The sequence below is a fragment of the Haliaeetus albicilla genome, chromosome 5 (assembly GCF_947461875.1).
Source record: "Haliaeetus albicilla chromosome 5, bHalAlb1.1, whole genome shotgun sequence".
Classification (NCBI taxonomy): Eukaryota; Metazoa; Chordata; class Aves; order Accipitriformes; family Accipitridae; genus Haliaeetus; species Haliaeetus albicilla.
This window is the reverse complement of record NC_091487.1, coordinates 44,700,944-44,726,435: the sequence shown is the minus strand read 5'-3', so window position 1 is coordinate 44,726,435 and position 25,492 is coordinate 44,700,944. Positions and strand designations below refer to the sequence as shown.

General features: G+C 45.5%; 1 protein-coding gene across 6 annotated transcripts; it reads right to left on the bottom strand.

Moving 5' to 3' along the window:
• Nucleotides 1-53: 53 nt before the first annotated feature.
• SLC39A13 (solute carrier family 39 member 13) lies at nt 54-21,736 on the bottom strand. Of its 6 annotated transcripts, XM_069784595.1 has the most exons (11): nt 20,769-20,786; nt 16,016-16,124; nt 14,536-14,835; nt 13,989-14,102; nt 12,161-12,282; nt 10,731-10,883; nt 5,344-5,433; nt 4,922-4,972; nt 4,562-4,694; nt 4,329-4,428; nt 54-2,848 (listed from the first exon to the last, which is right to left on the bottom strand). In XM_069784595.1, exons 3-11 carry the CDS (start codon nt 14,801-14,803, stop codon nt 2,773-2,775), a joined length of 1,107 nt encoding a protein of 368 aa, XP_069640696.1. In that variant the 5' UTR covers nt 14,804-14,835; nt 16,016-16,124; nt 20,769-20,786; the 3' UTR covers nt 54-2,772. The 6 variants fall into 6 exon arrangements, with proteins under 6 accessions (XP_069640696.1, XP_069640701.1, XP_069640700.1 ...); XM_069784600.1 differs by lacking the exons at nt 16,016-16,124; nt 20,769-20,786 and adding an exon at nt 21,512-21,736; XM_069784599.1 differs by lacking the exons at nt 16,016-16,124; nt 20,769-20,786 and adding an exon at nt 21,348-21,370.
• Between the last annotated feature and the right edge of the window lie 3,756 nt (nt 21,737-25,492).

The following is a 25,492-nucleotide window of genomic DNA, read 5'->3' as shown; positions in this document are numbered from 1 at the left end:
TGTAATTCAAAGAAAAGTAGTAGTTTCAACAATAACAAAAAACAACCACAAACCCACATGGAAAACCATTTATTTCATCTCTATTGTCTCCATGCAGAGCAGACCAATACAGATGAAGGGGGAAAATGCATAAGAGCAGCTGAAAAAATAGAGCTAGAAAATACAATTCTCTCTGCATTTCCAAAAGTGACAAATACAGTGGAGTGATGCTCCATTTCCTCCCAAGGCTCTCCATCCTCAGGCCCAGGCTGATGTAGTGGAAAACTAATGAGCTCCCCCCTCCCACAAGCCCGATGCTACCTCCTGCCAGGGTATCTTCCCAAGAACCGCAGACTGTCCAGGCCTGTGGTAGCAGCCAAGAAAAACAACTCGGAAATTCTTTCTTCAGCATCACCCACTTCACATTCCTGAATGCTGAGCACAAAATCCTGACTGTGGTTTTCAGTCTTGGCAAGGCTCCGTGCTGATGCAACAACGCCAACTCACGGGCACTCACCTGGCAATGCCTCAAATGCCAGCCTCATTTTGAGAAAGTCATCTTGGGAAACAGCACGCACATCTTTCTGTGCAAACCTGCCTCCTCCAGAGCCCTACTACAGGGTCTGCTTAGCTGCAGTCCCTGGGCTGGGGGGGGAACCCCCAAAGTTAGAACTAGAAGGTTAGCATACTTCCCCAGTCCCTGCAGGCTAATCAGGTTAATCCTCCTTCCAGGAAAGCAGGAAGCGGATGCTACCATGACAATTGAATGATAGAGGGAGTAGTTGGCAAAGGAAGGCAACTTTGTAAAGAGGAATAAAAAAATTGCACTAAGCCTCCCTCGTTGTTGCAGTAAAACTAGTTACTGATGTAAGCCTGGGGTAAGGAAAGCTGAAAAAATTTTAGACAGCAGTTCCTGGGCAGGGAGAACTGCAAGCATGAGCTCTCTGAAAAGTAGGACAGGAGCTGTCATAAAAAAAGAACTGTGTCAACATTTCAGGAATCTCTTAGGGAAATAAATGCCTGTGCTGTGGGCAGCATACCTGCCTCATTGCTCTGACCCAAATCACCCTTTCAAGGGATGAGCCCTCTTGATAAGGCCCTGTGCAGACTGGAGAGCTGTACTGGTTTACAAAAGCTGTTTAAAGACAGAGCCAAGCTGGTGCAATTCACATTGAGGCACCTGTTTTGTGCCCAATGACTCTGCTAGTTCAATTAGACCTGTTTTTAAACAGATTTAAGCAAAGCAAGGATAAGGTCCGCAGAAGGGGTGATCTAGTAATTGTGCACGTCTCCGTGGCAACAAAACATCCCTGTGGAACGATGGTCTGGTCAGTCCCATGAGCAGGGATGCAGGAAAGCAGCAGAAATGCCATTTATTTTATTAGTGTCAAATTGCCAAAAATTTTATCCCAGGTATCACAGAAGAGAAAACTCTTCTTAAAGCATACTTATAGTCAGCCTTTCATATCCCTTTGTCTCCTTACTTAGCACACAGCTTTTCTAGACCCATTTTTTAAAAATCTTTTCACCAGCAGTTTCACCCTTCCCATTTCACCCTCCCTCCAGTATTTGCTGCTGTGCCCCTTCCTTTAAGGGCTGTCAGTATTATTTCTTATCCATTCATCCCCAACAAAGTCCACTGTGAGGTAAGAAGCCCAGAAATAGGCTACCATCTATATTTTTGGTTATAGCTTGCTCTTCAATAGTCTACACTGAACAGAGGAAAAGCTAACTAAGGGTTATCGGCTGCTGACCAGGCTGTAGTGTTCAACTGTTGCCCAAACTGTCCAGACCTCTGCCATGACAGTCTAGGGCTGCTGTAGCATGCCAGGCAGGGCTAACATGCTACACCTCAAGAGAGCTCTAAAACGTGGTGTGGGTCAGATGGTGGGTGTTGGGTCTCAAGAGCAGGCTCAGAACCATGTTCAGCTAACGGGCAGGAGAAGAGGGAACTCAGTTGCAACAGCTACATGGCTTTCCTTCCAGACGTAGGTGAGCTGGTAGTATGGCGATAGAAGAAACATTTACTGACCATTTTTCGGATAAACAGTTAGGCTGTGCTGGCTATTGGAGTGGTTAGGGCTGAGGCAAGTAATCTCCAAGCTGAACCATTTAATTGTTGTGACCTATCCTAAAGTGCCTTACGCTTTTGGCTCGATTTCAACATAAACAAATACAAAATAGACCAAAGAGGTGGACTGCTGAGGCTAATACTACCTTTAGGAACAAGTGAGTCAATGAAAAGCTGGAGATCAACTTGGAAAGGGTCCTCTCCCCTCTATCTCATAGCACCATTAACTTCTCATGGGTAGGGAGTTCTGGCTAAAGCTGTTAGTTTATTGTTGTTTTGCCATCCCTGTTCTGTCTCCAGCCCTTAGAGTGGTAGGAAAAGTCCTTCCTCTTCATCAGCTACAGGAATCGCCTCTGTTGTTTTCACACAAGAGCTTGGGAGGTGCAGTTTCATCAGAATGAACTGAACAAAACATTGTCCATTTGCTGTGGAGCAGCTGTTCAGTTCATTTCTGCTCACTTGTATCTTTTGCTCCATAAAAACCAAACCAAAACAACAACAACAAAATGGAAGCCCTGATGTGTGGATTTTAGCAGAACAGGGATAGGAGAGCCAGGGAATGAAGTCCTGCACATCCAGACCTCTTTCTCACCTGCTTCTCATACTAGCAGCCAGATCTGCACACACACACATAGGAAGTAACAATAGTGTTCCTTATTGCTTTTTAACAGCTCAGAGTCACTGTGGTGGCTCTGGGAGGCATCATGATGTCTGCGCAGAGGTCACTCAGTTGTGAGCGAGAGTAGCACCATGACTGTAATGCCTGTACACAGGAGCAGAATTTGCTGCAGGGAGTTCCTGGGAAAGAAACAGCAAAATTAGGATGAGCCAGACCAATCCCAATAGGCAGCAGTGAAGAGTCTCACAAATGGTTGTTCTTTGCCCTTCCAAATCTACCACAAGGAGAACACAACAGCTGTATGAAGTCACTAACACAGCTGAGAAGACTCTTTCCCAGCACCCCAAGCAAAGAAGATGTCTATAAACTGACATGCATTTGTTCCACTTGGCTGCAAGGCCCAGCTTCAGGTTTTAAAATCAATTTAAGCTGATTAAGTCATCCAGCTACCCAGGTGTATTCCTGTCCTTTCCTTCACAAGAGGACCAGCACTTCTGCAGCATGTTCACAGACACTTTAGGGACCTCATCCAGCTAACAACTATAGTTACAAAAATAAAAAAAAAAAAACCTGATTAATTTTTCCATTCTTTTAGCACCATCTCAGGTTTATGCTGGATTGAAGTGACTTATGTACCTACCACCTCTGCATACTTTGCCAACAGCTCTGCCAGCACAAGAGGCTACCAACCCAAAGGCAAGCTCCCAACTGGTCATTAACATCTCTTCACCAGAAGTTCCTGCCTCCTCAGATATAACTGTGGAGCTGGTTTTTGAGCACTTAACTGTTTCAGTCAAAATTAACTAGATGAGCCAAGGCCTCTTATGTAAACTACTGAAGTTACCTGTCTCATTACAACTGAAATAGGAGGGAACGTTCAGGTGCAGCTCTGCCAGAAGATCTGAGAGGGCCTTTGCTGTGGTACAGCTAGCTTTGGACCTGCTACAGCCTTGATCAGACTGCAGGAAACTAGAATAATACAGATGAGGGAAGACCAAATATACCAGAATATATATACCAGTGTAGAAGAGAGATGACTGAGGTGGGATACAGTAACAGACCATGAAATACTGAATGACAAGGAGAAGAAAACTATTTTCTACTCACACAGCAACACAGTGATATCTAATCAAAATTAATAAGCAAGAGGCTAAAAAACAAATAGTAAGAAGAATCATTTAACACAGTGCAGTCAAACTATGCAAACGTGCTGCCAAAGGGAGATCACAGAAGCCCAAAGTAATGGATAGGGTCAAAAAGGGATGAGAGAAGCACGTGAAGGATAGGTTCACGCATGGCTATCAGACATGCACACCTCCACGGGGCCCCGGTTCAGACGTGCCAGAAGCTGACAAGACAGACTGGGGAACGGGTCACCTTACTGGACATGTTTCTGAGCAACCTGCTCTAGCTCGTCATGCTACATACTGCACTAGCACAACCTTCGGGACTGACCCAGTTGAAGATTCTCATGTTTTATAGGGCCTTTGTAGTCCCATAAACACAATAGCTAGCGCAGCCATCTATCTAGATTACAGCCTTGCCCATGGGAATCGGAAAGCTGGCATTCATGTGCTCCCAGAACAGGCACGGGTAAGGGTTATATCCCTGCTCCCTGGCAGCAAGAATTGCTGCAGCACAACAGGAGGGAGCACTTACCAAGGATTCTTTTCCTCCAGGAGATCAGGCACAACATTTACCAAGGCAATATACAGAAATCCTCCAGAAGTGAAAGGGAGGATCCAGGCTACCGTTTCCCCTGCACAAAGACAGAAAGCTTTTGTTATTACTGAGACAAAGCCATGGGAGAGAACAGAGAAGGGAAAAAAGATACACACATGGGGACAATAGGCCCCCTCACCTATTCCTACAGAGGTCCCAGGGAGCCTTACCTGCTCCTTTTGGTGACTGAGCACATATTGCAAAGCAGGCTCCTAGAATACCTCCAAGAGCTGTGGAAAGCTGCATCTTGGCTGCACTCCAACGGTCAAAGCCAGCCCGAAGTAGGATTGCAAAGTCTCCAACCTAAAAAAGCCAAGAGCTGACAGTTAATGAATATGAATGTGAACATTCTCAGTTACAACAGCCATCCATAACAAGACCAGTGCTTCAAGACTGTTTCTGGTTTTCCATGTTGCCAGTCTGCCAGAGGGAGCAGCTTTCAAAGGGCCAAGAAAATGTTAACCCAGCCCTCTTAGTAGACGAAGCACCCTTGTAATCCCTCGTGATGGCAGGATACAAAGGCCTCTCACCTCATGTGGGATTTCATGCAGGAGAATGGCCATTGTGGTTAGGAACCCAACCTGTAGGAGAAGAGAGAAGGTGATTAGGAAACAGCCCCCAGCTCTTGAGAGATGACACTTTCATCAAGCATGTTAAGGCCCCCTTCTCCAAGTTAAGACTTGTTACTCAGAGTTTAGAACTATTCAATAAAAGGGTAGATGAGCTAACCCTTCCCCTAATGCCAGTAACAAATGACTAACACGTCCCAGGTTTGAAGAAGCTCTGCATCAGAGGGTTAGGATAGGGTTGGTTTTTACTGTAGCCTCCATTTTCTCAGAAACTTCCAGAAAATAGGAGGCAACTCCTCACATCTTTGGGTTTTTTGCATGTTGCATCACACGTGAGAACAGGCCTCTCCAGTTCAGGACACAACTGGGGAGAGAAACCTTACCTTTCTGCTAACCAGGAAGCTGGCTGCTACTGCCAGGCCATGTGTGAAGTTATCAATAGTGTTGGCCAGCAGATTGAGGTATCCACTAATCTGCAAAGAGAAGGAAGAGCCCCTGATAAAGGAAGAGACATAACAAGATAAAAGAAAGCACATGGCTCAGACTTAGACACAGGTTACACAGAGTCACAATTCGATGGGAAAGGTCAGGATGTGGCACTTGTGGTGAAGATCTTAAACTATGTCAGTGCTCAAGTAAAAATTAAATGTTATGTTCAGTTTTAGAGTAACTAAGGTAGGCAAGTGTTGTCTGAGATTAGGATAATCTTCTTATGCAAATGACAAAGAAAGAGCTCTAGAAACAGAAAAAAGAGAAAGGAAAAAGAAAGCTAAAATGCAAGAATAGATCTGATTCTAAATTGAACCAATTTTAGGTAACACTGACTAATTTACACGGGTGACTGCCTTCAAATATGACCTGACCTTGTTTTCTAGTCACGTACTTTAATATTCAACTATTAAATATCTTCTCTTCAAAAGCTGGCAAGAACAATGCAACAGAACAAATGCTGCTGAAATTGCTTTTTATAACTAAACAAACCTTCAAACATTGTACTAAAAAAGCTTGTGCTTGTGGGTTTGCTTTCCCTTAACAAAGAATAAAAAGAGAAGATAGTGATGACAGTCACCAAAAAAACACCTACTAGAAGGCTGGATAGCATGTATATGCATTTGCATATAAACACATTTCTTAAAATTCTAAGCATAAAGCAGCTTCCTTCCTCACAAGTACATCTCCACGTTAGACCTCCCTATCATGCTAACTATAGTAATCTCCAGGCACATTCTGAGTATTTGATCTAAAGTGATTTATGAGGGTACCACCCCAGCTCTTTTGCTCAGAGGTTGTTTTCCATGAGATTTAACAAAAACTACTGCATGTGGGCCCTGAGATACTGTAGTTCACTATACAGCATTGCAGTTTAAATTATTATCAAACCAGGTGTTAGCCAATACATCAGGCTGTCTCTGGAATGCAGGAACTAAGCTGACATACATTAACTACAGACAGATATAGGGCAACATCCAGTGAGTGGAGAGACAGCCTAGAAACTGTGAGGCACTAATCTCTTACTTCACCATAGCATCAGATGCCAAAGTTCAGCTGGAAAAACACAAGTGCTAACGGGTTTCATGAGCCCTTTTTGGTCTTCCCCTCTTCCCTGTTTCTATCAAATTCTGCTTGGAGCATCTTTTCTTCCTGCCATCTGTATGCCACAGCTCAGGTAGGGCTTTCTGTCAAGTCTCTGTCCCTTCTGCCGGGCACTTCTACTGCACAATCTCACGACATCTTTATAGGCTCTAAACTTTGAAAAGTACATTGATGATTAAATATGAAAATAAAGAATTAAGCAAAGCCTAACTACAGAGCACATTTAAGTAATAATGTAAGTAACATCCCCACAATGGATGCAGAAGTTGCCTGCATGTTTTTGTAAGAAGGGGAACACGTGCAGGCAGACCCATGAACACAGCAGTTTTATTTCTCATTCCTCATTTTCAGTCAGATATGACTGTCTAAAATTTATCCTTTTCATGATGGGATTTTATGCAATTGTGTTTTCCCCCACAGGCTAGTAATAATTATTCACATAAGTTTTACACAAAAATGCTTTCCCATACCACTGTATAGGGAAAAAATAGACTTCATGATTAAAACATTATGACTTTTTCTTGTCACTGGCTTGGGCAAAAGCTGTCACTGAAAGAAGCAAAGCCTTGGAGTGCTCAGAAATAAATTGAGTTGATTTGACAGTTATGAGCCTCTGACATTTACATTCTGCGAATTTCTAATAGGATGTTCTCGTTGTTCATAAAGAGCACAGCCAGATGAAGCGTTTATGTTCCTGCTTCAGAATTAATGTCACTGTGCAATAAAACATACTTCTACAAATCAGCAAGGACCCCATGTGCCACAGGGAAAAAGAAAGAATAAGCAAGGCAAAAGTCCTCTACAATGTTTTTACTTGTTGAGGGAATAAAGGCCACAATGGAGGACAGAACTGATCCATGTTTGGGTGCAAAGGAAGCCTCCCACCTGCAGCTTTCAAGCTAGGACAAATTATTACAGCAGCAGCTAAAGACCAGAAGTTCTAATATGCATGGACAAAGGACGACTGATTACAGCTTACTAATCATTAAGCCCTGAAGGGTGACTTTGTTTGTTTAAATAGTATCCTTCCCTTTTTGTTCTCTGAAAAAAATAGGGGGTTACTGAGTGAACAGTAGAACCAAAGAAGCCTGGCTTGCTATGGCTTTCTCTCTTTTCTTTGCAAGCACCTACCTGGCTCACTTCCAGCAATGCTGTTTCTCTGCATGTCCCTTCCCCACCCTGCACTGCATGACAGCCACTTCCCCACCAGGTAGGGGCAGGGAGACTTACCTGCTGATCTGTCAACCAGGCAGACCTGGCATGCAGCATGTAACTTCTGCCAGAGTTTTTTCAATAGGGGATTAGTTTGCATTCCTCCTCTACTGCCATGCTGATTTTTATGGAACTTGCAGAAATTTGATTACCCTCAAGACTTCTATCCTCTCTTGAACTCCAGTAAAATTAATTTCGGGTTCAAAAGTTATTGAAAATGAAGGGCAGAACAGATGGACAGACAGATGGAATGACTGCTTATGTTGTTGCCTAAGGAAACAGGCTAACAATGCAAGAATATCTTGGTAGTTTTGGTAATTTCCCCCCTATCAGAAAGACTATTAAAATATTCAGATTATATGCTCAAAAGGTAGAAAGTTAAAACTACACACGTTAACTTGTTAGTTTCTATTTCACGCATACTGACAACAGTCTATAGGACTGAATAGACATGTTAGGGTTTTAAAGATAGCAGGGCTCTCCATGGTTTTCTAGACCTTCTACATAACACAACTGAAAGAATCTCATTCAATTTCTGCGTGAAGCCCATTGTTTCTTCTTTCTATGTACTTCATAGAAAGCAGCTTAAATCACAGCTTAAAGTCCACAAGTGACAAAGAATCTACTGTTTCTAAGGTAAGTTGGTCCACTGGCAAGTTACCCTCAGTTACAGAGTCATCTGATTTCTAGTCTGCTACTGTTTGGTATCAAATTTAGTCATGCCTCTTACATGGGTATTTGTATACTTTAAGTCGCCCCTGATCTGTCATGTCTACGGAGCTGAAGACTAAAGAAAACCACTTCTTATCACGTATTGCAAACCTAAAATAATTATTTCAGCTCTTTCCTGACCCCTTTACAAATTACCAGTAGTATTTTGGATATTGTGAACAACACTACCGGAAAAAGTCAGATAGGTGTTTCCCTACTGCTATACAGAAAGAGGAACACTCGCCTCTTCTCTTACATAATATTTCCTACTCACCCATCCTCCTGGATGTAGCATCATAATGGAAGAATGTGTACAAACAATTTCCTACTGTGATTCTCATACCTTTTCCCAAGGCATTGACTTCCTAGAAACTGTCCCTATCTGGTAAATATGACCTGCATTCTTTCTTAATCTATTCTTTAATATTTGCATGTATCAAAACATGTTAAAAATTCAGCTCTTTTGATGAAGTTAGTTGGTTTAGCCAGTATCGCTGACCTCATGCAGTCACAATGTGCCATTTAAGTAATACAGTAGTATCTGCAAATGTGAAGATACACTGGTTTTATAAATAATCACTTAGAAAAATCATAAACCACCAGTGAACAGATTTGAGTGGAGCTGCATTAATCCACTCCCTGTTGATATTATAGAAGAACCGATTTTTAATACAGCTAATGTTAGCAAAGTTGATTTCATGCAGTACTAGTTTTATTAGAATGCGGGAGAAAATTATGTTTCATACACGTTTGTCAGTGTCATTCCCTGTATCAAACAATCTTATGACCAAATAAAAGGCAGGGAAAAAATGTCTGGTTGACAAGAATTTATCTTCCATAAGATCATATCAATTAGCATTAATTACATTATTATTTTTTACATTAGGACCAGGCCCTGAGCAATTGTGTCCCCCATCAGTGTTTCATTTCTACTTGAAATCAGTGGTAGGCTAACCATCCTCGAAGTCCATAGTTCCTTGTATAAGCCTTTCTAAAATAATGGCACAATGTTTCATAACCCAGTAATATTGGTTTCTTCACCACTATCACCTCTAGAAACAACACGGTGGCACCTTGCAGTTTGTGCAGTGTTCTGTACAGATTACGTGAATGTGACAGATATCGAAAATACCCAGTGACCTCAGCATATCTTTCACATTGTGTAGTAAGAGCTATAAAGTTACAGCAAAACCGATTTAAAATAGAAAGACTGAAGAGCCTCTGACTGACCATATATCCAGGTTTGGGCTACTTCATGCAACCACACTTTCTGTCCATAGTTACTCTCCTACAGTTTTGCACATTTTTATGCGCTTTCAGACTCAAATTATAGGTCCTCTTTTGCCAAAGCGGTCGTTTACTCTCTTGCTTGTAATGCTCACCCAGACAAGGGTTTCTGCAGTGCAAAGATAGTAACATAAAACTGAAAGCGAAGCCAATCTAAAGGTTAGCCACTGCCCAATGGTACAGTACTCCTTTTCCCTTCCTCTACCTCCAATTCTATGAGCTTGCTGATCTCCCTTATCCCAACACTACAGGCTGCTTGTCTACATGCCAAGCTGATTCAAGAAGTTAAGTTAGCAGAGAAATAAACGGGGTGTGGGGGTGGAGAAAAAAAAGAAAAAAGCAAATTCTTTGCCCGTTTAGCTCCCTGAATAGGCTCACTGTGGGGTCAGATGAGGTCCAGAGCACATGAAGTGATGCGAAATACAGGTTTGGAGGCAGAACTGGATAAGAAGCCCTTTTGGGCAGCAGATAAACTGCTAATCTGAGAAACTGAACTTCTAAGTTTTACAGTGGATAGCTTCAACTGTCAAAATGCTTCCAAAAGGTGCCTTAAAAGGAAATGTGCAGCTCACAACTGCTACAATGCAGGCACTAGAGAACAGAGAAATCATGGCACAAAAATTGAAGCAAATAAAGATATAATGACTATAAAATATAGAATAACAAAATGTGAAAGTACTGTACTTTGGTCTCAGGATTCAGCCAAACACACATCATCAGACTTATGCCTTCACAATAGCGACTTTGCCTCTTTTGCATAAGCTGCAGTGCAGATTTTCTCCAAGTCCGCTACTTCCTCCCTGCTGTGACCTGGACAGACACTTTGACAGAGCAAAATTAAGCACAACTCACTCAAAGACTGAGTTCCCACTCAGGCACCGTTCTTTCTGCAGACAACTCCTGACTGAATGTTAAAATATGTGCCTCGAAAATGTAAGATGTGAAGGTCAGTTTGTGGGTCTCTTACCTTGATTCTGTTGTCTGTTGGACAAGACTGGAGAGAGGAGCCATTACACTGAGTTGAATTTGTTCCTGCTCTTTGGGATTGGCCTGCCACCTTTGGCAGGGGGTAGCCACTTCCATTGGGAATCTTTCCAGCTGGTGCTTTGGAATCACAGCCCTAAATTAGGGGAAAACAACTTGTCACTGCCTTTTTGTCAGTGATGTATGAGCAGGGTCAGAAATCCAATCTTCACCCTTAATCCTTTTGTCCTTACAATGCAAATCAGCAGCTTTGGTACCCCAGTTTAATAACGACAACTGCCAGAAATAAGACAGATTTCAGAGAGCATTTGTGACATCTGCTCTGTGAGACAAAATGAACAAAGACTTCCCCAATCACCAAGAGAAGGAAGGTAGAAAGAGAGAGGAAGAATTGGAGTCACACCCCCTTGGCATGAGCCAGGTTCACTGGAAAGACGAGGGAGTGAGCCTGCCACTCCTGCTGGCAGCTGCGGCCCAGAGAAATACAACTCCATCTGGGCAGGGGATGGGGGAAAAAGTCTTGCTCTCCCCAGTACATCAAAATAAGTCTAGAGAATTATTCTATAGCTGGGATTGCCAGCTTCCAAACAACAAAATGTTCATCTCAGACTTTAGTGTCTCTCTGTAAATGAGATGATTAAGTTCCTTTCAGACTTCTAAAGTCTCATGTTGAGTCAAAGTAACACCTAATTGCTCTTATGCAGTGCCTGACCTGCAGTTTCAGCTCTCAAAAGTCATGGCACAGAAAGGACTGAACAGTCTATAGGAGTTGCTGCTAGGAATTGTGCAGATGTCTGAGAACTAGCTGCTCTCCTCTATCTTGGAATTACCTTCTGGCCGTCTACATTGCACATTTGCAGCTGGGTGACTCTCCTCTGAACCATTACTTAGGATTACCTGGCCAACCATAAACCCCTTCTACCACAAAGTCACCTAAAAAAACACCTGGTCCAGGCCATACCCAAGAAGAGGGGGTAGCGAGGAACACCTTCCAGAGAAGGCTGGTCTTTGTCCTGACTGAGGACCGAGAAGGGGAGTGAGTCACGATGGCTCAGTGGAACATGCAACAGCAAGCTGTCATCCCTCAAAGCTTACCTGAGCAAAAGTCTCATCTGCAGACCACTCTGGCTCCTAGTCCCAATAAAAGGGGAGCTCTCTTTCACACATACCACATCAAGAATGAAACCAGCCCAGAGGTGAGAAATCTCATCTAAAACCACAAAACCAAAGCCTGGAGATGAAACACCCTCTTCTACAGCCCAGTGTCAAAGAAGTGGCAAAAAGCTCCGAAGGGAGGACAAGCTACTCACAGCTCCAGGATCGTTTGCTGAGCCTCTCAGATAGGGCAGATGAGGTGTTTAGTACAGTGCTCCAAACATAACAGCACTCCCTCCACTCTGGCTGCTAACTTACCACACCAGGGCACTCCTTCTCTTCTTTCTCTAGGAAGATCTTCTCTAGCACCAGGAAGGTCAGGAAACCAATGATCACCCAGAGACCCAGAAGCTTCTGCTGCTGAAAGCTCTGCCCTTCTCCTGAGGGAAAAGAGAGAAATCTTCACGTCACTATCAGGTACACAGTGTTTCGCACATGTGAACCCACCGCGCCCCAGACAGTTTAACAAGCAGTTCCAAGACAAAAAAAACCAACAATGGAAATGCCACCTGCAAGGAACAAGGAGCAAACATATCTCAAAGCAAATTAGTTTAACTTGCTCATTCTTGATCTAACAGATATCCTCATCTCAGGACACTCAGAGTGATATCCCCACCCCTTTTGCTTCAATAGTGCCATCCAGAATATCTCCTGACAACACAGGGAATTTCCCTGAGCTCCAGAGGCAAGTGAAGATTACATCAACAAAAATCCTGCAGCTGTATCTACTCAGCAGCAAGCCCTGACATGAAATCTGCCATTGGTGGAGCTACAGACTCACCTTCCCCTTTCTGCCACACCTGGGCAAGTTATTAAGCCCAGAGCTATAAACTTTTCAATTACAGCCAAGCTTGTGAGATAATCATCCATTCAGCCTGGCTGCAGAAATGGAGACTGCATTGCAGTGGAAGAACAGAATGACTCTGTAATGGGGCTTACATGAGTCAAGGCAACATTTATGCTTCAGGACAGTCTGGCAGAAGCAAACAAGCTAGAGCAGGAAGAGAGAATCATTTGGGAACCACTGCAGAAAAGGTAAAAAAAGGACAGAAGGTTCTGCTGGCAGTGCTAGAGCCATGAGGAAGAAGAGGACTAAAGGCCCAGCAGATTTGAAATCCCAGGACATAGGTGCAAGGAAGTCTGGGAAACCCAGGGCATCCTTTTCCCCCCTCTCACATTTTCAGCAGGGAAATGATTTCTTGATTTCTCAACAGGTGGGATGCAGCAGCACTTGCCGTCTATGCTATCAGTTTGCTGAAGCAGAACAATACAATCACTACAGCTTTCAACAACCCTGGCTATCTGAGGGGTGAAGGAGATACACTGATACTACAAGCTCTATCCCAACCCAAACAGTGTTTAGTTTGCTGGTGAACACAGGTTTCTGTTACCTGCATTTCCTCTTTCTCCCCATGCCCCTCCCCACACCCCACACCATCTTAGTCACGTTCTATGGACAATTTTCCATGACTTCTCCTTGAGCAAAGATTGAGAGGGCAACACATTTGGGCTCCCATAGATCGAAGTACCCAGCAGAAGGGCCCCAGTTAGTCCCAAGAAAGAGGCTCTAGCAGTAACACTGTTATAAGGACAGATTTATAGACAAGATGCATCTGATGGGGCAGGATCCCCACCTGAGATGGTGCACATGTTCATGTACCAGACCACACACGCATTCATAACTTCCCATCAGGTTAAAGAAGCATTCCCTTTCCTTACAGAAAGGACAAAGGGAAATCAACAAAGATTTACAGGAGCCCAAGGCAAAATAGGAAAAGTTGATAGACAAGAAATCCATTGCAAATTACTAAACATACAGAAACTGCAGCCAAGTCAGGAACCCTCCAATCTCAAAATCTTTGGAGGACTGCAGAGTACAAAAATGGAGTATTACATGTGTTTTTATTGTTGTTATATCCTTCCCTAGGCATCTGCTTTTACATGTTGTTTGAAAGTGAATACCAGCCTAGACCAGTTTTTGGGCTGACCCAGCCTGGCTGGTCTTGTTTTCAAGACTGAACAGACTCAAAAAAATGTACCAGTAGGCATAGCACAGACTGCTTATAGGCACATAAGGCTTTCCTACCTGTCGTTGCACTGCACGTGTAGGCCCAGGCTTCAGGAAGCAGGTGCAGAAACACATTCCCCAGTAGTCCACCAATTGCAAAACTCAGTAACTGCTTCAAACGGTGTGATCCAGCTAAAAAAAAAAAAAAAAAAAAAAGAGAAACAAAACCTGATCACAACTCAGCCAGGAGCCAAAACATCTCCAGCTGAGATTTTGCACAGAGACCTAAATTGGAAGCATCTGCAAAGCAAGCTTTCAAAGAAGAGAGCACAAAAATAGCTGCAGTGCAAGAAAAGGTCCTTGCACCACTTGGCTGGGACAGCATTGTGTGGGAGGGTCCTGGACCAAGCAGGGTGCAAAACAAATACTCTTTGTACAAGCTCCCTCCAGGGCTTGCATTTTTCCAAGGACTCCCTATCAAACTGGTAGGTATGGACTAAAGCACCAGAAACAGACTATTTTAGAGGACAGTATTTCTGTGACAAGGTCCTGTTCATCACTGTGCCATTCAGTCCCAACCCAGGACTTTTGGGTTCAGAAAGGCTAATGCAGGTAACAGGCTTACCTTCTGACTGCAGAGCAGCTCCCGTCTCAAACGGGATCACCAGCAAGGGGAAGACCCCACTCAGCCCCACCATGAATGAACCGATGAGGGAACAGATCCAGGCATCCAGCCGCTCGCTGCTGAAAAGGTTTCCCCAGGACTCTGCTTCCTTCTCACACAGGGGACCAGAACCAGCAGCAACATGACTCCTCGGGAGCTGCTGAGCTTCACAGGCCACGATCAGAAACAAGGAGATCGTCCCATCAAGCAGAAGCTTTTGTTTTGTCATCACTAAGTGGTCTCAGCCAGGCTGGCCGATCTCTGAAAAAAGCATGGGAGAGCAGTTCTGAGAGTGTGCCCAAGATTCCCTCCCGCCATCCCAGAGGAAAGGACTCGATCACACCATCCCCTCCCTCAGCATCTTAGCACGGATTTCAACACAGCACTAAAGGAACAGAAGCTGTTTATCATCGGGTGCATGAAACTGCACATGAGGCATCTTATGAAGGAGTCTGGCTTTCAGCATCTTCTCTCAGGTGGACTGGACAAGGAGTCCGAGTACCCTCGTCCTTGCCCTTCAGTGTCCCGAGGCTTCAGAGAAAGGTATTGATCAGAGATGCTACCCAGACAAGCCTTCTCCTCCTTACCATGGAACAGCATCCATGTAACAAATTAGTATGCAAGACAGGTAACATAACAGAGGTCCATAAAATCATGAGTGGTGTAAAGATGGTGAACAGGGATAGATTATTCACTGTCTCTTCAGACGTAAGTGCTAACAGCCATCACATGAAGCCAGCGAGGGTCAGCTTCAAAGCAAAACAAACAAATGTGACTCTTCATCAGGAGGTAGCTTGTGTGGTAGTACTTCTCCAAAAATGATGGAAAATTTTACATGGATTCAACAAAAGAAGTGGCAAGTACTAGAAAGACAAATCTATTGATTGTTCATGGTTAGACAGCTCACATTAGACTCAGGAAATCCCCTTATCTGAAAGGAGCTGGAGGGTGGAAGAGTAGTGGGAAAATATCATATATACTTGTCCTATTTTTATTCTTTCCTGGAAGGATACTGGGTTAGATGGTCTCTTAGTTAAAATCAGCACAACTGTTACTAAGAACTCTTCAGTCACAAGAAAACCAGAGAGAAGTGGCATGTTAGAAGAGGAAAATGAAGATAATTACACTCTCACTAGCAAACAGAAAAGGAAAGCAAATGATGCAAAGGCTGAAGTACAAATGCTCCTTCAGTCTCCAGAATAAAAAGTGAAATGTGACAAGCAAAATTAATTTGGAAATGGGGGAAAAGAGTGGGTTAGAAAAGAATGGCTTAACAAATGTTCACAAAACAGCTGTAGATTGAGAGGGAATAATGGCAGTCACCTGAAAGCATGTAAGAAACCAGTCAAAGTAATCTCTGAAGGGTTAGTGACCATCTTTGAAAATTTACAGGAAAATGGGAAGGCCACAGAAGGCTGGAGAAGCATCATGCCTCACCTACCTTTATAAAAAGAAAAAAAAAGTTGGGAGAAGACTTAAGAAGTTACAGACCAGTAACTTCAATCCTCTGAAAGATTCTTGATCAAGTTATATGATCAGTTTGTAGTTACCTATAAGATAAGAAAGTGATAAAGATAGCAAAGCATTAAGTAACAGCCAGACAGAAAGGGGCCTGAAATTATCAAGACAAAATTCAGGGAGCTGGAACCAATCTAAGGGCTCACTGAAGCTGAAAAGGGCAGTGTTGCCCCTTGTCCCCCATGCCCTCAGGAAGCATCCCCTCCCCATGCTCACACCTGACTCCATGAGTGAGCGGAGTCAGAACAAACTAGCAGGATAAACTTTTTTTTTTTTTTTAAAGGCTTGGCCCTTTTCCAATTTCAGTCCTGAACTAAATCACTGCAGGAGGAAGGCCCAGCTGCAGTGAGCAATCAAAAAGAAAATTAAAGGACAGGGTCCCATGGCTTCTGTGAAGGAGAACACTGAGCTCCAAGCACAGTGACCATGGACATCAGGAGCACGGAGGATGCAAGAAGGAACCAATGAAGACACTGGCTTGGCTAGCTGTGGAAGAACCACTAAAACTTTCTCTGGCAAGATAATGTCTGATCAAGTGTAAACTCTGCTGACCCATACAAAACCCATCACTTTTTTTTCCTTTTTTTTTTTTTTTTTTGACAAGAAAAAAATCCCTCATAGCAAGTTCAAACCAGCTCAGGAGTCTGTGTCATCTTACTGCAGTGTTTTGATCTGACTGCAGGAACCCTAGACCTATCTATAGCATACTATCAAACCAATCTCAGTAAAGATCAGTACAAAACAGTATACTAAGAGGAAAACAAACAAACAAACAAAAAAACCCCAACAAATGGACATGACAAAACAGTAACTCTGATGTGCCACAAAAAAAAAAAATTAAAAAAAATGGATACATGCATTACATTGATTCAGAAATTAATTCCAAGCCAGCAGGCTTATGTTGCTACAGAGTAGGCAAATGACATCCTGGGACATATTAGTAGCTACATTGTAGGTGTGACACAGAAGCAGAGATTCCATTCCTCTCCACACACCTGAGACTTTAGCCAACAGGCCGCACCCAACCTCAAATGCTCTTCTTTAGAAAACAGATGCAAAAATCAGAGACATTGCAGTGGAAAGAAACAAAAATTAGAGTGTAGAAAGCATGACCTGGAAAAAATGACTGAAGGACCTGGGTGTGTTTAGTCCTAAAAAGATAACACTGAAGGGAACAGAAGAGTCTGTGTACATTAAAAGTCACAAGAAAGGGGGAAAGCGCTCAACTCTTCTTTCACAATGTACCATCAGCTTAAATGGTAAATAAGATTCAGCATGGATACAAAGAAAGAAATTTACATAGTGCCAAAGTGGTGACATACTGAAACAGGTTATCTATGATGCAGAATCTCCAGCACTGTTTTTTCTTTTTCTTTTGAGAAACAGAATAAATACCTGATGCAGATGTTATTTAATTGCAAAGACTAGGTCCCTTCTTGAAGTTCCTCCAGCCCTGCACCTCTAATTCAATGTAAGCCAGTAAGATCCTTGTTTTAGTGGCAGGACCCTAGGAAAGGGGGCAGGTTTTCAGGCGTAAATCACTATTGGCACAACCACTTCAAAACAATCGGGGTGAGGTGGCAGCAAGGGACATCTTCATCTCTCACAGCACTCCATGCACCAATTCAGCTCAGGCGCTGAAGTGAACAGGCACTGGGCTGATGATGCTCAGAGCGCTAGTAACAACTGCAAGCACAGCCTGATGGGCCAGAGATGCTGCCCTTTGCCAAGCTCCACCACACCAACGTACCTGGGATCCTGCCAGACCCTCTGGCTCCCCTCCCTGGGATTCAGGCTCCCCCCACAGCTATGCAAACAGACACACACAACTATGGTAAAACTATGCCATGGAATCCCCCAAATTTCTCCTTTTGGGGGGGGGGGGGAGATGGGAAGCTCTTAAAATGTTAGCTGTCCCCTAACTGAACAGTTTCTTCTGTTCCGAGTACCCATACAGGCTGAAGCCATCAGCCACAGAGGCATCTGCACAGGGAGGTGACAGCACTCTTCAGGCAGATTACACCAGCCACAGCCTCCTCTCTGCTTACTAGCTGCTGCATAACAACTTGCAGTTAGAGAATTTCCTGCTTTAAAAAAAGACAGGCACCCCTTCCAACCCCAGCACAGGCCTGACAGACGTACTCTTCCTTTATGACAGGGCTGGACCTAGAAAATGACTGAGAACAGCTTCTTTGTGAGGAACAGAGGAAAAAAAAAATAATCAGGATTTATACAACCACCATATGCCTATGAAGAGGCAACAAACACACACAGCGAAACAACTGCTCTCCACAGCTTGGCAATGATGAAAAGTGGCACAGACTGGCCTCTTCTGCAACACTGTCGTCACAGCTTATGAGAATCAGTCTGGAAAAGTAATCACTGCAACTGATCCAACAGGTCCATTTCTTCCATCTCATTCTCCACACTCACAGCCCACATCTGCCCCAAGGGACACATGAAAGGGTCTTTCAGACTAAGTGACCAAAATCCTGGAGAGAGGCAGTAGCACATAGGACAAAGGGCATGTCTAGGGCTCTGAAAACAGGCTGCATACCTGGCTTCATGTCCTTCTTCCAGCAGCAAAAGGGACGAGGTCACCCAAAAAGGGATGGTGGTGGACAAGAAATGGGCATAAAGGGGTAGAACACTGATTCCCCTAACTCACATTTGTGTCAGTCAACTTTCTGTGGCCCACGGGTCTGTCTTCTCTTGTTACTTACACAAGGGAAAACCAGTACATTCCTTTGCACCTGTGCTGCCTGACCATCATCACCTTGTGGCTCAAGAACACCCCCATATCTCATGCAATAAATTCCTGATGCTTATAAAACATCTATGAGGAACATCCAGGACACACCCAATCCTTGTGCCCAGCTAATTACTTAGACCACATTCCCAGCATTTGCTTCTTCCTAACATATCATAACCACTTGCTCTAAAAAATGCATTTTTTTATCTCCATAGCCCCTTTGCTTCTCTATCTCATTAGTACTTGCTCCTCATGAAACACTGTTTACTTAATGTTTGTAAAGTCTCTAAATTCAAACTGCTGCTCCTAAGACAAATATTTGAGGGGAAGAAAAGGAGCAGTCAAGATGTAGTCCTAAGGAAAAAACAAAGCTTAAGAGAGAAAATAATACCCTGCCGCTACAGTTGCAGAGGGTGGAAGAAGTCTTTACGTATCCCTAATTTTAGACAACAGCATCTGTTTTAGGAACCTAGCTAGAGAAGGTCTTGCCAAATGTCTAGAGAAAGCACCTGCAGGTTCTTAAAGAAGTCTGTGGTCACGAGGTGGCAGAGGCATAACCAGGTTATAGAGATATGTTTTTCTCAAGAAGGGTATATGACCTATTTAAGAACATGCATGGGACAGAAATAGCCAGTGCATCATTTACTCATCAGTTTTGACAACACCACCATTTGGGATCACAGCTTGCAGCCGTGCCGGATCACAGCCTGGTCACCATTACCACTGGCAGCACTCTCCAGAGTACCACGTCTCCCTCGTAAGTCTCTGAGCCAAGCATTCAGGAGTCAGGTCTGCTCAGCTCCTTCTGCAACAGCCTCAGGACTGGAATAACCATGAGGTCTTCCTAGCTTAGAGAAGAACAAACAAATGAGGATTTGCCATTTACAGACCCCTGAGTAGGGCAGGGGGAGGTTGCACATCAAGCCAGAGGAGCTCCTGCCATCCTCCCAGGAGGCTCCCCCACCTCGCAGTGCTCACTGAACACCTCTGTAGCAGGCAGTGCCTGAGAAAACATGGACACAACTTAAAATGCCAAGGCAAAAACCTACTGGAAAAGAGAAAATAAAATATTGACAAGACGATGATTCCTGCAGCAACCCGCCTCTCCTCCTAGACACTCTGCCTTTTCAGACCACACAGCTTCATCTCCGTCTCAGCACAATTGCTCATTGCCACACAATTGACATTTTAGATGTTGTTGGGGGGAAAAAAAAAAAGAAAAAGAAAAAAGGCTTTTTTACAAGTGTTTTCCCTGGAAGCCAGTTGCCCGGTCTTACAGTTGCAAAAGAATACTGCATGAAATGGAAAAAAGTTATTTTCCAGGGAGGAAGCATAATTTTCAGCCAAAAAATTCTCCATGAGCCGCCTCCCTCCATTAGTCCTGTGGAGAGCTTTGAATTCCTCCTGGACACCCTGACCTCAGTGGAGGCACGAAAGGTCTCCAGCCTCCCCCCTAGCCCCCAGCACTCCCTTCTCTCAATCACTGCTCATCTTTAGGGAATGCGCTGTTCTGCTGGGACCCTTGCCCTTTCCCCCATCCCTCTCATAAAAAAACACTTTGCACAGAGACTTGCGTTTCTGCAAATCACCCACATCACAGCATGCGCAGCTAAAAGCTGGAGATGCACAGGGTTAAGAACAACGGGGTATCGCGATCAGAACAGATTACGGACCCCGCGCAAACCTAAGAGTTGGCAAGGAAGGCAATTAAAACACTGATCGAACGGTTATAAACGTAGTTTGGGAGACAGCGGTTCCTTCCCCATCCTACCCAGGCTGCAAGAGGAAAGTTTGCGGACCAGGCAATGGCGTTCACCCCCCTCAGGGCTAGGTGGGATTTCTCTCCTCCCAGCCCACTCAGCGTGGCAGCCCGAGGCAGAGGCCAGGCAGAACCGGTCCCCCCCCCGCCTCCCCGAGCACTCACCGGGTGCCGCAGACCCTCGCCCGGCCCGGGCCAGGCTCCGGCACAGCTCTTCTCTATCTTGTCGTAGTTTCTAACCTCACCGCGGACCAGGTCTGATGGGACAGACAGCGCGGGTTTTCCATTTGAGGAATGCTGACCGACGCAAAGTGAGACATGTTCGCCGCGGGGGGGGTGTGGGTGGCGATGGTGGAGTGTGTTGTGTGCAATTAACCCTCTCCACGCACCTTACAACTTAGTTGCCCCCCCAGGGTCCACGCAGGGCCCGCCCAGCCCGCGGAAACCGGCTCCTCCCGCGGGGGGAGGGAAGCAGGGAGCGGGGCAACCTCCCCCCCCGGCGCCGCCACCGCCGAGACCTTCCCTCCTTCCCGGAGGAGCCACTTCCAAAACTTTTCTCCGCGGCGGCTGAGCTCCCAGCCCCGGGCACGCCCGCAGCGGCACCCCCGGCAAGCTGCAGCAACGGCGGGCCTGGACCGGGGGGGAGGGGGGGGACGCCGGTCCCGGGGGGGGTGCCCACGGTCTCGCCGGGCCGGGGCACAGGCGCTGCCCGCCCCACCCCCCCGACTCCTTTCCCAAACTTACCCCGCGCTCGGCCGGGCCCCGCCGGTGACCGGGACTCGGCTCCGCGACGGGCAGCGCTGCCCTCACCCCGTCGTCCCCCCCCCCTCGCCACCGCAAAACAGCGGAGCGGGGGTACCGCAGGTCGACCCCCGCCCACCCGTTCCCGAGCCGCGAGCCGTCGTTACCGTCCGCCGCCGCCGCCGTGCCCCGGTCCTCCGCTGCCATCCAGCCGCGGCTTCGGCGTGGGCCTGCCCCGCCCGGCGGCCCCTCAGCTCCGCCTCCCCCCGGCCGGCCACGTCGGTCCCGGCCTCCTCGGCACCAGCGTCGCCGCCCCGGCGGGGACCCGCCGCCGCGCAGCGCTTCCGGCCGCCGGGGCGGGGGGGCGGCCGTGCTTCCCGGCCCCGATCCCGGGCCGGCGGGGCGGAAGCGGAGCTGGTCGCGCACGGCCCGGGGACCGCGCACTTCCCACTCCCCCGCCCCGGGCGAGGAAGAGGAGGGCGGCCCCAGCTCCGCCGCCGGGGCCTTGGGCGCCTCGGCGGGAGCGAAGTCCTTGCGAACGGCGCTTTACAGCTCGCACCTCGTAGGGATCTAGCGAGGTGTTTTTACGTCTCGCCGGCACGGGCCGCTTCTGGGCGGTGGGACCGAAACACGCGCGCTGTGGAAGACCTGTCTTTCTAGAATGTGCTTACTGAGATCTTTTCACTTTTTTTTTTTTTAATCTGTCTAATCGGATTATAAATTCCTTGGGCTACAGATGTGTGAGGATGAGCACAGCGGAAACCTGGTTTTGAGCAGAATTTCTGGAAGTTGTTAGAGCGGAAGAACGTATGGCAGCCTCCCCTAGGACTTGGCCTCCAATGTTTTTAAAAGTTACAGTAGTTTTTAAACATACTTGCCTCCTCCTTACAGGTTCATTACAACCTTCCTGATGACACTTAAGTAACCCCAGAGCTCCACAAGCACTAGTGTCCTGACTATTAGTGGTGAAGAATACCCACGGTTCTTACAGAGATTTGCAGAAACTGCATGTGCTCAAGAAAGTAGGTCAGAGGAGGACAAAGATTTACAAGCTGAGCTAGTTTGGAGCTATATGGTTTCCAATACAGACATTTTCCAAAACATACTGATGTACCTTTTAGTTCCATCTCTTAACCATTTTCCCTGAGAGACAGAACTTGTTTCTCACTTGTTTCCCGAATGAATCCCATTCCCCAAGGAGACGCTGCTGATGCTGACGCTTCTTTCTACAGTTTCACCCTAGCCTGATTACATCATACCAATGTCATGCCCTGGAGCAGGAGCTAGGAATTAAGTCAGCCACAGTCACCTGCACTGGTTTAGCTGCTCTTTCTGCATTCATGTAACGGGAACACAAGCCTACATGCTACTGCGCTGCAAATGCAGTTTAAGAAAAGTTACATCTTTCTCACTTGCCAGCAGAATGTTATACAGGAAGCTGAATTCTGAAAGTGAATTTTTAAAGAAAAAGTATTTTGCATTGTGTTCTCAAGTTGTAAGATGTATGGTTCTTGCGTTCCACAGCCACCTTCCTACTGCCTGAATAACTACCATCAGCCTTCCTGAGCCTTGCTCCAGTGGCACAGTTGCCTGTGCTGATGGATCATACCTGTGATTATCACAGTTACAACAGGCACCTCCTCAGGTAAACCAAGCCACACCGAGAATTTCAGACTATTGCAAACAATAGTGTTATGATCTCAGAGAAATGAGTGGGAATTTGCTTTTGACTTCAGTGATGTAGGATTTCACTCCGAGAGTTTCCATTTTTATGACATTCTGCTGTAAGCAACACAGGAAGAATTCTGAACAAAATGTGCACCTGTGTCATCAGGTGGCAGCTGCTAATACACTGTGGCCAAAAGCTGGTATTTTTGTCACAATAGCAACTAGACGACTGGAGCAGGGATCTGGGACCTTCTCCTGCCTCCCCCAAGCCACAGAGCTGCTTCAATCTGATTTCTCTGGAAATGATATTTAGGTTTCTGTATTCTTTACTGAATTATTTCCTCAGCTGATGCAAAAAAAAAAAAAAAACCAAAAAAAAAAAAAAAACCACCAGATCACTTTTTTAAAGGCAGATTAACAAAACCAGTCACCATATATCCAGTTCTCTGACTTGTAACTGATCTTCTTGCCCCTCTAACATCTTTACTTGGGTGTCTCCAACGCTTACTCTTGTTTACAATCTTTGTGGTCTCTTGTGTCTTTCTTGCCAGAGTGGGGCAATGATGGAACTGAAGCAGCTTTCCAGTAAAAAAATGTAAACCCATTATAGGTCACTGGCACCCATGAAGACAGAGGCGTGGGGTACACCTCATGCACAGCCCCCAAAGCCTGGCATGTTGTGCATCCACAAAAGCCAAGAGATATCAGTGGAGCTTAGCACATCTTTGGGGCAAATAATTTTTTTACTGAAAAATTCAGTCAGTCAAAAGTATTAGTCAATTAACGACAAATGCTGCGAACAGACTGATTTCAAAAGCACTACTTTTGATTTTTTTTTTATTGTTGTTATTTTTTAAAGTCCTACTTTGATTGATAAAGTAGTACATTATTGGCTGGGTCACCAATCTGAAAAATCCGTTTAGACCATTCAGGCTAAAATAAAAAGATGGAATAAATGTAGAAGGAAAAATGGAAAATCAGTTATTGTCACACGCCTAATTGCTTCTTGAGGTTCCTGGAGTTTGTAGCTCACAGTTGCTGGGGAGCAGCTTGATGCCGTGCTGGGCAAAGCGGCGATGCTGGTAAAGCTGTATTTCTGCAGAGACACCGCACGGAGGTGCTACCTGCCTGCAAAACGAGATCGTCGGGCCCGGACCAACTTCCCCTTTCCCTAAAGAAGCTAAAAGCGTTTTTCAGTGGGGAAATCGGGAATTTCACCAGCGTCAGGGCAGGGAGGAAGATATAACCTGGTAGATTGGATCTGATCTTTCACACAGCTACTGGACACAAGCAATTAAACCCAAGGGTAATACTACATGAGTGGCCTTTGTAAAATACCCAAATGCCGCAGGGAGTTACATGGCACCTCACAGCAAGAGCTTGGTAATGACTTCTTTTGCCATGGCAGTTTACAGCTCAGCGCGGTACCTGGGCTTTGTGTGCAGTCAGGGTTGGGGAATGATGCTGGTACGGCTGTACCGCCGGTCGCCTCTCCCCATGAAGATGAGGTGGTGTGCTGGCAGGATGGGAACACCCCAAGTCCAGGGATGATACTAAACCTTCCCCTGGTCACTCCGGCACCATGGGAGACTTTCCTTTAGCCAGGCACAGCCTCAGTGGGATTTAGGCCCTGAGTGTCTCACGAAAGCCTGGGAAGCATCTGCTTTGGTTGAAGGAGGCGACCCTCCAGAGGAGTCTGGCTCTCTAGCCACCGCAGGGGTGCGTTCTTTCCTAGGAACACACTCTGGCAGCTGAATTTCCACCATAAAACTTGCTAATAAAGGGATCAGAGTGGCTTAGTAAATTCATGCTTCCTCACACCTAATAGTGCTCTCTGCACTCTGTCCCCAGGACATTCTTAAACTTATTTTTTTCTTGTGGTACTGTCAGAAGCTGGCTTTTGAAGAAGGGTAGGACATGAACGGTGCCCTGAAAGTGCACTAACTGCAAAGAGAAGGTAGCAGAGCCTCAGCAAAATGTCTGGAAAGGGCACATAAAAACATCTCTGGAGAGCCCACATGTGTAAGACTAGATGTTAAGCACTGACAGATGGAGCACAGGCAAGCAGAGAACAGGGACAGACCATGAATATGGATAGGGCTGGGAAAGAGTTCTTCCCAATAAAGGTGGTCAGGCACTGGAAGAGATGTCCAAGGTTGCTGTGGTATCTCTTGGAGATTTTCAGAAGTTCACCTGACCTTGACCTTGAGCAACCTGATCTAATTATGAAGCTTTGAGCAGGAGACTGGACTAAGTAACCTCCAGAGGTCCTTTCCAACCTAATGTTTTCTATGATCCTACGATTGAGAAAAAAACAGTATCGAGGGATAACAAGTGAGTCAGAGGGAGAACCCTCTAAGTGTATGAAAGGAGCTGTGAGGCCCCAGAAGTAGGCATTTTTTGCCCGCTGTTTGGTGGGAGCCAAATGCAGTAACGCTACTGCCTGGAAGTCCTGCTCTGACTCATCCCAGGACACATTT